The sequence below is a fragment of the Rhinatrema bivittatum genome, chromosome 7 (genome assembly GCF_901001135.1).
Source record: "Rhinatrema bivittatum chromosome 7, aRhiBiv1.1, whole genome shotgun sequence".
NCBI lineage: Eukaryota > Metazoa > Chordata > Amphibia > Gymnophiona > Rhinatrematidae > Rhinatrema > Rhinatrema bivittatum.
The window spans coordinates 36,343,630-36,358,137 of record NC_042621.1 but is presented as its reverse complement, the minus strand read 5'-3'; the positions used below and the strand labels follow the sequence as shown (position 1 = coordinate 36,358,137).

General features: G+C 45.0%; 1 protein-coding gene across 1 annotated transcript in view; it reads right to left on the bottom strand.

Annotated features, from left to right (window-relative positions):
- Window positions 1-836: 836 nt before the first annotated feature.
- MARVELD3 (MARVEL domain containing 3) overlaps window positions 837-14,508 on the bottom strand; it is a 107,078-nt gene continuing 93,406 nt past the window's right edge. Inside the window, exons 4-5 of the mRNA XM_029608249.1 lie at window positions 12,323-12,427; window positions 837-2,267 (exon numbers count right to left, since the gene is read on the bottom strand). Of these exons, the coding sequence (XP_029464109.1) occupies window positions 1,675-2,267; window positions 12,323-12,427 (698 nt within the window). The 3' untranslated portion in view covers window positions 837-1,674. The remainder of the gene's footprint in view (window positions 2,268-12,322; window positions 12,428-14,508) is intronic.

Genomic DNA, 14,508 nt, shown 5'->3' with positions numbered 1-14,508 from the left:
CCAAGGGTCTGTATAGCATCACAGACTCTGTTATGGTCCAGGGTCACCTTGCTTTAATTTATAACCTCATTTTTTTGTTTTTCGTTTTATAATAAAATCTACCAAAAGTCTCAATGTACTAAAAGTCTCAATGTACTCTTATTAATTTTTCAAAACATGCACATTATCCACAGATATAACAGGAGCTCTAATACTCATCCGTTAGTTGGTCACCAGTAGGGTGACCAGTAGGATTTACGTCTCCCTCCGGGAGGCGTAAATCCGTGGATAAAGGTAGGTAGATAGGGCCAGGGGGGTGGGTTAGGTAAGGGAAGGGAGGGGAAGGTGAGGGGAGGGCGAAAGAAAGTTCCCTCCGAGGCCACTCCGATTTCGGAGCGGCCTCGGAGGGAACGGTGACAGGCTGCGCGGCTCGGCGCGTGCCGGCTGCCCAAAATCAGCAGCCTTGCGCGCGCCGATCCAGGATTTTAGAAGATAAGCGCGGCTACGCGCATATCTTATAAAATCCAGCGTACTTTTGTTTGCGCCTGGTGCGCAAACAAAAGTACGCGAACACGCTTTTTAAAAAAAAATCTACCCCAAAATGACTTGAAGTTAATGTAAATCTGTTATTTACTCTCTCGGATAATAGGAGTAGAGGGCACTCCATGCAGTTAGCAAGTAGCTCATTTAAAACAAATCAAAGAAAATTATTTTTCACTCAGCTCATTGTTAAGCTCTGGGATTTATTGCCAGAAGATGTGGTTAGAGCAGTTAGTGTAACTGGATTTTTAAAAGTTTGGATAAGTTCCTAGAGCAAAAACCCATAAACTGCTATTAATAAGCAATAGTAGCTTGATCTTTCATATTTGGGTACTTGTCAGGTAGTTGTTACTTGGATTGGCCATTGTTGGAAACAGGATCTTGGGCTTGATGGACCCTTGGTCTGACCGAGAATGGTGTATATCTTATGTTCTTATGGGAGCAAGAACTGAGATGAAAAAGTCCAAACAGGAACAAGCAAAATTAGAGAATAAATTGTACCACAGACACCAAAGGTTAGATAATTTAATTTTCCTGAATATTCTGGCTTACTTTTTCTCTGTGCTATTTTCCTAATTTTAAACATGGCCTGCCCAGGTGCCTGAGGGTCCTTCTGCCCTGCTGAGGATCGAAAAAGAATCTTCTGTGACTGGAGACCCTGGCTCTTCTGCCAGGACTCAATAGCAGCAGCCCTACCCTTCCCCACCCGCCTCTCCCACACCCTTCAGTTCAGTACCTCCATAACATGCCCAAGCTTCACTAGCTTTGTCTCACAGGACACTCAAAACAGAAACTTTAGTGTAGTGTACAATATATGGCCAAGATGGAGTAAGCTGATTCTGTGCCAAAAAATGCAGCTGAGCTCACGTTTAGGTCTGGCTTAACCCTATCAAATTCCTTGGGTCACCCATCTCTCAATGGGGGCTCCCCCCAAGGCCTAAGACTGCTACCTCCACAATGGCCCAAGCCCCTACGGTCCTGATGAACAGAAGCCAGGGTTGGGTCTTCTGTATGGTAGCACTTAGAGTTGGATATCATGTTGGCCTCCTAAAGTTTGTATGTACTTGAAGCACTCAGCGGCAAGCAGTGTTCTTGCAACGTCTTTCCAAAGATAAGCTCATTTTCTGTTCCTCCATAACTCCTGCCTGATGCTGCTCAGTTTCTGGAAGGCCGCTCTTGCTGTGCATGGTCTCTACAGTAGCTCTTTTCTCTATAAGCTCGTATAGCAAGAACAATGCTAGCCCCATAAAACAGTACCAGAAGAACACCAAAGGTTGCAGCTGCACCATCTGTTCCAGCAAGCTCACAATTCATCCAGGTGAGCCCATTTCTAGCATATAGTCTCTCTCGTCTTTTGCACACATCAGTTGAATTTATCTGCAAGGCAAAGTGCAGAAAGATAGCCACTGCTGCTGCATATGACAAAGAAGCTGAAAGGCTGAATATGGCTTCCAGCAGCAGCCATTTCCTAGAGAGCTGCTGTAGGTGCTTGGACCCTGCTGCCAGAACCCCCAGAGTAAGTGCACCAAGGCCCAAGGAGAAAGCCAAACCACCGTAAAGAAGGGGAGCCCGAAGCACAGTAAACTGTTGATCCAGCTGTTGCACCTGCTGCAGCTCCTGCCCCTCAAATGGGAAGTTAAAGTTGTTACTGCCAAAGGCAGAGCTGACTCCAGAAAGAACAAAATAGGAGGAGATGATACAGAGCAGAACCAGGGCATTCAGCACGACCTCAAGAATCTGCAGCACACCTGAGAGAAGAAAGAATCAGCCCTTAGAAACATTGTCCCAATCATTGATTACATAACTACCAAACAATCATAACAGAACAATGTACACGCTGACTGCTTTGTTGTTAAAGGTGTCTAATGTGTGTACAGTCCTGCATGACACAGTGGTTTGAAACCAAACTCTCTCTTGGAGGAACAATAGCTGCAGTGCCCGATTAGGTGTGTACCCTGAACTTGCCTTACAAGCTCTCCCCACCAGTCAGGACATTTCTACTCTCATGTTCAGCTACTGATCTTTCACTGAGAATATGATTCCCTTTTATGTAGAAATAAGAGTCAAAATAATGGGTCAACCGCTAAGTAACAGGTGATACCATTTTATTGGACTAACTCAAAACATCTAAGAGCTCTGCTCTCTTCCTAAGGACAGTGAAGAGCCATCACAGTTACACTGGGTTAAAATACAAGGACATAATACTATATGCATATACCACCACAGCTCAGTAAAGGGACTACAGAAAGGAGAGGGCTGATAGATATGATAGAAATAGCATTTTATATTTCTAGAGTGTCTACATCCAATAATAGGGACATTAGCTTTCTTATCTATTAAAGCCTTTTGTTTTTGGTTCAAGTGTTTGATCATCTTATGAAGAAAGGTTAATCAGGTCCAGAAACATCTTGGTTTCCACTAGATGGCCTTTGCTCCCAGCCATGGTTAGTCAGCTAGAAGGCTATACCCTTCCCAATAGCACCTCTGCTAAAGGCTTGCTAGAATGTGTAGCCCTGATTCCGGGAGAGGGGTTAGGAGTGAGAATAGTGAGGCAGTGTAGATTTTCTTTTGAGAGAGGACGTGTACAATGTGCTCTCCAAGTTTAGGGCCCCAGCTTAGATATAGAACAGAGGGATACTGCCCTGCCAGATCTTGGTGAGACTGGAGGGAAGAAAGGATTAGAGAGTGGTTTTTAATATTTTTATTAACTGTGAGATTTTTGTCTGGAGACTTGTGCTTTCAGGGAAGCAGCAATCCCCTCTCCAGAAGTGGAGGAGGGATCTGCATGCCCCTTTGCTAAATCAAGAGGAGGTTGCAGAGACCAGCCAATGAAGATCAAGTATTGTGTTTTCCAAGCTGTATTTGTCTATCATTAGTGAGAAGGAAGTATTTTTTCTGCCCTATTCCTTACCCACAGCTAGAGTTTAAGAACTGTTCCAGTATAGGCCTTTCCCCCAGAAGGGTCTATCCCTCAAAGAGAACAGTTGGAGACCCCCCAATCAGAGTTTCCACCCCAGGAGACAGGCAGGGTGGAGCTCAGGCGTGCCCTCTGGACAAATACTGGAGGGAAGGGGACAGCAGACCTGGATAGGACACAAAGTCATTCCATACCAACACTGAAATAAATGTTCCAAGTTTCAGTGCAAAGGGCCACTTCCACAGAGGAGATACAACTTAAGCGTAGGCTCCCTTAAGGATAAAGAATCTGGAAGTACCTAATTTGCTCATATTAATACTTTTCAAAGTAACCTACTTTGAACACTCATCCAGCAAGTCCAGCCTGTCCCAAAGAGCTATGATTGCATACAGCCACAGAACCTTTCCAGTGCCTGGAACCAGAAGGTTAGCCTACCCCACCTACAAAAGAAATAGCCGAGGAACTAGCCCAGAGTAAGAAATTCTTTTATGGCCCATTGAAATCAGATACATTCCCCAAAAAAGGGTTACACAGCTTGGGGAAGAGACAACTATAAGGGCATATGATAGACGTTTATAAAATCATGAGTGGCATGGAGCAGGTAAACAAGTTAGATTTGTGCACAGTGGAGGCAGTACATGCAAACTATCTCATGCCTATGCATTGTGGATATCCTGAAAACCAGGCCTGGCTGCAGCTCTCAAGAACAAGAGTGGGCCACCCCTGTTACAGCCACTACTTAGGGGTGGTGCCATACAAGAAGATTCCAGAATTTTCTGTCTCTAGCAGATGGGAGGTGGTGCAGCTGCTTGACATTGGATCTGGGATCAGACCCTGGCACTATATGCCCGCTAGTACACTTCTGGTCTCAGCAGGGTATCTAAGTGAGGTTGGCTGAGGGAGAAACATTAAAAAAAAAAAAAAAAGAAGCCTTTTCTAAGTTTTTTGCTGTTGTGCTTGTTCTTCCTCCCACCCATCTCCTCCTCTCTCTTTGCTGCTCTGGCTGTCCTCACATCTAAATGTTTTTGAGATAGCCCATTTTCAGTACTGGCTGAACAGCTGCAGGCACAGAGGAGGCAGGTTGGTTCAGAGGGATGCTCCAAGAGCAGCAAATACTGCATTTGTTCTTTCAGGTACTTCTGTTTGCTAGCAGCAGTTGTTTGCTAGCAGCAGTAGAGGGCTGCCCATGGTATGTGCCAGGGTGAGGCCTACTGGATGAACAGGCCTCAGCGGTGGCTAAGAAAGGCCCACTGTGTCTGGTATGTAAGAGGAGGTTCCTGGGGAGTGCTCTTTAACTAGGCTGGCTCTTTCCTCTCCAACTTGCAGCACCCAGCAAATTCCATTATTGTCGGAATGGCCTGACATGTGACCACTTGAGACTCCTTCAGCTCTGGCAGCCATTTTAGGTCAAGTTCCCATGCGGGCAGTCCTCAGAGTTGTCAGGAGCAGTGGGGAGGCCACTGCCCCCCTCCCACCCTTTGCTATTTTTCCATTGGGACCATCGATATTGGCAGTCCTAGGGGACCAAGTGGAGTTTTTTCAACCAGAGTTTTTTGTTTCCCCATTTTATTACACCAGGCTTTTTGGGCTCTCTCCAGGTGTAGGCACAGTCCACATGGGGCTGGGGGCAACTCAGCAGAGGTTTTCCCACCTTTATGTCCCCAGCTGCCCCCAAAAAAGCACATGGGACTACTGCAGCACAAGAGCCGTTGTGGGAAAACTCTAGGGGATCAGAGGATCATGCAGATTACTCAGCTTCCCTGGAGGAAGGGAAGGTTCCCCTGAGTCCGGAGGATGAGTCAGATCGGGTTGTTGCACAGCGATGAGAAAGGCGGTTTAATAGAACAAGTGCTCTCTTACCTATGGCTGGCTAAAGCAGAGCCTCAAAAGAGCATGGTTTGGGTGCCATATTATTAAGGGGAAAAGGAAGTCCACTACTGCCTTTCCCCTGCAAGCATAGGGGGAGGAGTGGACAGTAGTGCACTGGGAGGCCCCCGAGTTAGAACTGAAGCGAGTGAGACTCCTGCAGAGGTTGTACCCTCTCCCACCACATACGTTGCAGTGCTTTTTTCAGATACCAAACAATGGATGCAGTTGTCACAGCAGTAACATGGCACACCACTATCATTATGGAAGGTGATGCATTGTTGAAAGATCCTCAAGATCATAAAATGGAGTCACCCATCAAGAGCTTTCTTGTTTCTTCAGTAATGGCTGTTCAGATCTCCATTTGTTCTGTGCTAGTAGTGCGGGTGCTTCTTCGCTGGATTCAGAGAGTAAACAAATAGCAAGAATGGAGTTCACCACCATCCTTGTGGCTGATCCTCTTTATGATTTGCTTTGGAGTTGTTCTTGGTCAGTGACCCTTTCAGTTGCTGTTCATCATTATTGCTGCTGCTTAACGGGGCAGGGGATTCTTGGTCCAAAACTCAATTAGGTAGGTTGTTGTTTGGTGAGGATCTTGATCAGTTGGTGAAGAACCTAGGGGATCCTAAGCCCTGCCAACTCCCAGAGGATCAGGGGTGGACGAGGTCAGGGGCAGTTTTGGGTCTCCAAGCATTACAGGTGCGGTAGGCAGTTTTTTGGTACTACCTCATCTGCTTTCCCGGCCCAAGAGAACAGAGTCAGTCCTTCCATGGCTCCAGAAAGCAGAGTACTGATTCTGGGCCTTCTTCAGGGGCCAGCAGGCCCACCTCATGAAGAGCAGCAGGTCCTCTCGCTCCTAAACGCTTGTAGGAGTTCGACAGAGTGTGGACCCCACATAACATCAAATAAGTAGGTATTAGAGATTATCTGCTCCAGGTATATGCTAGACCTACGACAGCCTGTCTGAGAAGTTTTCATGGTATTCCCTTATTCTTCTCCAGCCAAACAGTGAGCAGACAGCAAAACCTTGCTAAAATTACAGATCCTACAGCCAGTGATACTGGTGCTTCTGCCTGAACAGGGATGGGGTTGCTATTCCATTTATTTTGTGGTGCACAACAAAAACAAGTCCTTTTGTCCTACGCTGGATCTCAAAAGAGGGAACCAGTCTGTGAGTTGCCCATTTTCGTATAGAAGCTCTGCATTCGTTTCTGTGTTCCCTTGATTTGGCAGAGGCCTACCTGCACATTCCCATTTGAGTGCAAGATCAGAGGTACCTGCAGTTGTGTGTGCTGTGGAAGCAATTCCAGTTCTGTGCCTTGTCTTTGGGCCTGGCGACAGCACCACCTGTATTTGCCATACATACATAGTGGCTATAGTTTTCAGGCATGAAGGCATTATAGTCCACCCATACCTGGACAATTGGTTGATCCAGGCAAGGGCATATCAGGAGGAGGTTTGGCATGTTCCACCGGGTAGTTCAAGTGTTAGACTGCTAAAAGCGGGGTGGTCAATTTTGTGAAAAGCAAGCTTTAACCCGTATCATTCCCTGGAGTTCTTGGGACAGACTTTCCTTATGGGTGAAAGAGTAGACAACCTGGTACTGAAGGTTCAGAGATTGCTAGATCTCCTGGTTCCCACCTCTTGGGATTATTTGCAGGTCCTCAAGATGAGGGTGGTAATACTGGATTTGTTTCCTTGGGCCAGATCTCACATGCATCACTTCACTAACCTAGGACTACACAGCCCAGTTCCCCCTAAGACCGTTGGTATGTGAGTCTCTCTGCTGGTGGCTACTGCCCTTGCATCTGGTAAAGAGGGGGGGGGGTGAGGGTCAGTCCGGTCACTCTTTCCTGAGTCCTGGTGACAATGGATGTGAGTCTCTTTGGTTGGGGGGGGGGGGGGTCATTGTCAGAATAATATGGCTCAGGATTGCAGGACTCCACACGATGCTTCTTGGTCCATAAACTAGTTGGAGACCAGGGCTATCCACGTGACAATAGATTTCCTCCTGTTGCTTCAGGGGAGGACCGTTTGGGTTTTCTCGGACAATGTGACAGTAGTGGCGCATGTGAATCATCAGGGAGAAATCAGGAGCCGGGGGGGGGGGGGGCTGTCTACAGTGATATTTCTGCTTTTCCCCTTGGCACAGGGGAATCTTCAAATACCGTCAATGGCGCATATTGCTGGGCTGGAGAACGTGCAGGTGGACATTCTCAGTCTATTGGATCCCAGGAAATGGGAGCTGAGTCCATAGGCTTTTTAAATGATCAGCTGCTGGTGGGGTTGCCCGTCGGAACACAAAGCTAACTTGCTTTTTCAGCTAGCAGAGAGAGCAGTGACCTATAGGAATTGACAGTCTAGTGCAGCCTTGGCTGGCGGAGGGAACTACCGTGGGATCTCATAGGCAAGTTACTGCATCGAGGTGGAATGCAACCCGATCATTCTGGTTGTCCCAGATTGGCCATGCAGGTCCTGGTAAATGGATCTCATGCATCTGCAAGTGGACTGGCTCTTGTGTAACCTGGAATCGCCAGAGTTGTTGATTTAGGGGCTGGGGGTTATGGATGATCCAACTCCATTTGTCTTACAGCCTGACTCTTGAGTGGTGATGGCTGCATAGGAACGGATATTCTTCTTTTGTGATTTCTACTCTGTTCAAATTGCGAAAATGGTCCACCTCCTTGGCTTAAATTCATGTTTGGCATCTGTTTGAAGTGTTTTATGAGACCAGAAGTCTCCCTGTCAGGCCACAATTCCATGTATTCTGGCTTTCCTCCAAGGACGATTGGCTAAGGGACTCGTCTTGAATTCCTTGAAGGTACAGGTGGTGGCTATTTCATGTTAGCAGGAAAACTGGGTGGTGTAGCCATGGCAGCTCACCGGGCTGTTTCTCGGTTTTTGAGGGGGGTTAAGAGGTTACAGCCTTCTTTTTGGCACATTGTTTCTCCTTGGGACTTCAATTTGGTCTTGAGAACCCTTACGAGCCTCTCTTTTTGAGCCTTTGGGGCAGGTTTGCTTAAAGGTTCTGTCTTTGAAAGTGGCATTTGTGGTAGCAATCCTTTCCACGAGCAAATCTCGGAGCTTCAAGCCTTGTCTTCTGAGGATCCTTTTCAGTTATTTCATCTAACGCAGTGGTTTTCCTGGTGCTGTCTTTTTTCCCCAAAGGTAAACTCTGTGTTTCATATTAATCAGACTATTTCTCTCCAGGCCTTTTATCGAAGGAATGCGGAGCTGAATATCAGTCTCTCAGATGCTTGGATGGTCGATGACTTCTCCTTTGGTATTTGAAGGTGACTAATGCCTTTTGCAAGTCAGACAGACTGTGCTTTTTAGGGGTTTGCATAAAGATGAAGCGGCTTCCAAGGCTACTCTGGCTCACTGGATAAAGGACAGTATTGTCTTGGCTTATGTGCAGGGGAAATGCCCCCAGATTTGGTTCAAGCAAATGCCACCAGGGCGCTGTCGGTGTCTTGGGCAGAAATGCAGGCACTGGCACTAGTGGACATTTTTAGAGTGGCCACTTGCTCGTTGTTGCATTCCTTTGTGAAACATTATCAGCTGGATGTTCTGGCTAGGAAGGATTTGGCCTATGGTGCCAGGGTTCTCCAGGCAGCTCTTGCTTCCACCCACTCACCTATGTAAAGCTTTGGTACTTCCCACGTCTCAGGTACTGGACTGGTATAGCAGGATGAGATGGAAGAAGAAAATTTCTTACCTGTTAATTTCCTTTCCATTAGTCCTGGACCCTCCCTGGAAGCAAGGCTCTATGATCTCAAAATTAGAATTTGGGCTGGCTGTTGCCCATAACAGGGCATGGCTGGTTGAATATCTTTCTATTTTCTTTTCTTATTTTACCATTGAAGCTTCCTTGTAGCTTGCAACCATAAGTTGGGAAGCCTTCTCAGGTTTTCTTTGGATAGTGTTGTTTTTCCAAATTGTTGTATGTGATCCAAAGCTTTGTCAGAAAGATACTGGATTCCTGCTGCATGGCACCACCCCTAACAAGTGGCTGTGATGGCACATGAAGAAAACCGTGTTGTCTGCCTCCAGCTGCTGGTAGGGGGGAAACAATGCACTTATCAGGAACTGGACTAGTATAGCAGGACTAATGGAAAAGAAATTAACAGGTAAGAAAATTTCTCATTCTATGCTTTCAAATGGACTCATATACTATGTTCCTTACAACATAACTTTAAGTATGTTCTAGATAAGGTCTTGAGTCAATATTTCAATTAAGATTAATAAAGGTTCATTAGATTTTAATAGGTAAATCAATATAAAGCAAATACAGTGTTTCCTTGCAGCAAAGACTCTAGACATAACTAGTTAATTTTTTCATAGTGATTGTATACTAGTTATTCCCAGATTTTTTTTTCTCTACTAGATAAGGTCTCACCAATTCCCTGTACAAAGACATCATCACCACCCTTTTCCTACTGGTTATGAAGACGTGACAGGAAGGTCAGAGATCAACCCTCGCCTGGAGGCACACCTAACCAGTCAGATTTGCAGGATATCCATAATGAATATGCATGAGAGAGATTTGCATACACTGGGTCTCCACTGTATGCAAATCTATCTCATGTGTATTTACTATAACTATCCTTAAACCCTGACTGGCAAAGTGTGCTTCCAGGAGAGGGTTGGTCTATGGCATTTCTAAGGAATGAAACTTGGCCTTACCATCCTCATCTACTCTCATATTCTCTTTCTGAGTGTAATGCAGTACTAATGTAGCAGGGATATTTATTTACGGCTTTTTTCATACCGGTCTTTGAAGGACATCACATTGGTTTACATGTAACAGGTGTAGAAGCAAAACATAAAATGGAAACTGTGCAGTACAGAAAACAAGGCAAACTAATAGGGTGAAACTGGGTAAGGAGAAAATAGATAAACATTATAACATAGTAACATTATAAATATGGAATTTACAGTATCAGTAAATACAGCTTTGTGGTTGGCAAGAACAGGGGGGGATGGATTATGTGTAGGCTTGTTTGAAGAGCCAGGTCTATGAAGGAAGCAGAAATAAAACCTTTGGTTTTTGGGTAAAAAAAATTGAATGACTTACTATACACCTGCTGGTGATTTTTCTTCTCCCACAGATAACAGTTCTAACACTTCTTTTCCAACCATCATTTTAATCTTTTAAGCTCTTGGCATCCACTATACCTTAACAGCACATCCATCTCATGAATCCCATTACACAATATCTACAGCCCAACACATATGTTTCTTGTATCTTATCACTCAGTACCTACACCCTAACATGCATATCACAACCCAACAGCACATATACCTCCTACATGTCATTCATCCCATCACCCACTAACTACAGCCATACCACCACAACCGTCTCATGCACCTCATCAGTAATTACATCCCAACATGCATGCATGTTTTATGCATCCCACTCTAATTACACAGTAATTCCCCAACCTACATGTATGTTTCATGCATTCTATCACCCAGTAACTAAACGGTACACCTCAACAGCATCTGCAATACATCAAGAACACAAAATGGACATCAAACCACCCCCCCAACAAGCATACATGTTTCATGCATCCTATCCACCAACTACACCCACTGCACCCCAACATGCATATACAGTATGTGTGTGTGTGTGTATATATATATATATATATATATATATGTAAGATGTATATATCATATAGCCACAGCACCTATCTTACAACCCATGGAGTCACATATGAGGAGTGAATATAGATCTCCCACACTATGCTACCACAGACAGAGGTGTTTTCCCTTTCCAACAAAAGAAATCATGTAGTCCAGTGCAATTCACTGGGGCTTTAATGTTATGTTCTTCACACCAACCCAATGTGTCCCAAAATATCCTGCAAAATAACCTTTGAAAGTAGGCTGCCCTAGCCCATTGGATAGTTGTGAGCAGATGCAACAGCTACATAACTATCACATACTTTTTCCTCAAACCCATGGAAACTTCTAGCCCCCCTAAACTGTTAGCAAACAGCCCCCCCCCTTGTTTCCCCCATCACTACACCAGCATTCTCAGGCCGAAATAATATTGGGCGCTCAGGTCAGCATGCTTAACTCGTGATTGGACGCACTAGACTTGCGCCTGATGCAATACTGGGGATCAGCACAGCCAAAATGCGCATCCAAACCAGCACATAGCTAATAGCTCTCATCAGATGTAAATTCCATGTAGATGAGGCTATTAGCGCCTTTTTTTTGCGTGCCAATATTGCATTGGCCCTACTGAGCAGTTCCCAAAGGGGTAGGAGACAAGTAATTTTAGCAATTGTTTGTTAAAAATGTGTGTAAGCAGAAGCGACAGGCAAGATTATGTCTAACACAGGTCATACAAGGCTCTAGTCTGCTCAAGACAGGTTTTGCACAAGAAGCATGAATCCAACCCAGGTCAAGAATAATCCACAAGGTATTGTAGAGTTGCCTCAGGACATTTCTTTACTCAAAATCTAGAAACAAGGGAGTTTATATAGTAGCCTCTCATTTACTTAAAGGTGACAAACATCTGTGCTGGCTTCTTTTTCATCAGGTGAACTCTGCGATAACCTTGGATAGCAAGGACAGCACTTACTAAGAAGGCCACAATGGCCATACATCCAAAAATGCCGACAGCAATATCTGCCCCATGGAGGTTACAACTGAAGCCGCTATATCCTTTGCTACTGTAGAGATCATCCCTGTTCTTGCAGATCTGCGACTCATAGGCATCCAGGAGCTTACGAAAATAGAAGTACAAAGCTGGAAAGTAACCACCTGCAATCAATAAATCCAATATAAATTCTACTAGCAGCCATATTGGAAATCGCCATGGAAGTCGCAGTACACCGATGAGTATCAGGAGACAAGAGTAGCCCATGAGAGCACCTCCAAAGGCCATGGTGGCCAGAACAGTTGGAAGTTTTAGCTGGTAGAACTGAGTGTCCAGTTGTTTGGCTTTCTCCCCATCACTGCCATCAAAACCATTGTAGGCACCTCCAAACTGGTAATAGTAAATACCTCCCAAGCTAGTGATGCCAGTATAGCCCCCTGTGGAGTTATAGGACACAGAGCCACAGATGAGGATCAGCATATTCAGGAGGACTTCAACCAGCTGGCAGCAAGCTGCAAAGATCAAAAGAGTGAGGAGCCCATTAGTTAGGGCCAGAGCCTGAGCTATGATGTGCTGTTGGCTCTGCCTGTGTACCAAAACACAACAAGCTATTGAGTCATTCCCCCACCCCTGCCTGTGTATAGAAAAGAACCAGGCTTCTTCCCAACCAAGTCAGATTCCCCATACACAATAATCATATTGTCTTCCTTTCCTGGTCAGGGTTCTCATACACATACTATAACCAGCCTTTTTTGTTTCCCCCAGTCAGGGTTTTCAAACACACAATAAAGAATTTCCTAACTGCTAATTAGGTTTTTTGACATTCCACCATAAGTAGCCCAGACTAATGGGATTTCATCCTTCCACCAGCAGATGGAGATAGAATTTCAACTCACCTATATGAATCTCTCTTTTAGATAGGAACACCTTAAAAAGCACATTTAGGTCATGTCCATATACCATCTTTATAATCAACTATGTGTGTTACTACGGGGCACTAGCATGCCAGTTTGAACAATATCTGCAGAATTTTATTTGGGACACCATGGTTATCAGCGGCAAATGTATCGCTCTTTGAAGCCTGCATGGGACTTCTGCCTATGATTGGAGATTAACCTGAGGAGAGAATTAAAGGAATTAGAAACAGCAAATAAGAGGGTCCTCTATGGTAGTCACAAATAAGCCAACTTATGTCAGAGAACAACCATGACAGCAATTAGAAAAGAACGCGGTCTACAGTTCCAGTCAGGAAATAGAATGTGACTTTAAAACACTAAGTTCAGGGACAAGACCTGATGAGGATGCTATGCATCTCTTCTAGCTCCTCAAATTAGCAGATATCTCCACTGCCGGAATCCATGAGATATGCGACTATTGTGGTACTTCCTAAGGAAGGGAAACACCCAATGGTCTGTTCTTCTTATAGAACTATTTCATAACAATGATATTAAGATTTTGGCTTAGGTGTTGGTAAACAGACTTAAAAATATCTTGCCCCAATTGATACACCCTAATCAGAGGGGTTTTGTAAGGATTAATAACTTGAGGAGGACTATTAATCTTAACTATATGGCTAAACAACCACCCTTAGATACAATTCTCATGGCCCTTGATGCAAAGACCTTCAACCATGTTGAGTGGAATCATCTCTTCTATATTTTAACTAGATTTGGGGATCACTTCTTAACAAGGATTAAGTGTATGTATTCTCATTTTGAAAGACAAGTTCAAATCCTTTTTGAACATGTTTCCAAATCCTTTTTCTTTGAGGAAAGGCACTAGAGACAAGGCTGTCCGCTTTCTCCACTTATTTTTGCACTAGCTCTTGAATCTTTAGCAGCCAGAATTAGAGCACAAAGATAGCAAGGGGTTTTGTATTAACTCAGGAATGGATCATAAAATAACATTTGCCAATATCTGTCACAGTTTCTCCTGTTATGCAGGTTCACCGTGCCAAGGTTTTGCCTGCTGTGCAACCTTCCTTCCACCAGGGGTCTTCAAGCGAGCCTTGCTCCTAGCTCTGCTAGTTACCTCCTCACTGGTTACACTATGCCATAGCTTTAGCCCTACTTAACCCAGCCTGCAAAATGCCTCTATGCCTCTTCATTGAATCAACTCGGCTTTCTGACCTGGCAACTCATCTCGCTATTCTACCTTGTTTAGCTTTGTGGCCTCTGGGCCTTCTGCCTCGCCCTGGGTCTCCTCTTACCTTGTAGTCTTCTCTTGGCCTCTCACAGCCTCCCTGCCAAGCTCTGTGCCCTCCTGGGCTTTTCTGTCTTACCTTTCGGCCTCCAGCCCTACTAGGATTAGCTTGCCCAGTCTCGTGCCCTGTTGGGCTTTCTTGTTCCCTATTACCTGTCTAGTCTAGTTCTATCAGTCCAATTCAGTCCCTTGTCTATTTCCCAGGCAGTGTTCTTTGCTTCAGATCCAGCCCCAGCTTGTACCCATATCAAGCCCTCGGCCAGTCTCCATATCCAGCTCACAGACTGTTCCTGCTCAGCTTCCAGCATGCCATGCCTTGTCCATTCTATTCCTGACCTCAGCTCCCAATCCATGTCTGATGTTCCACAGAAGATAAGTCCTACCAGCCCCC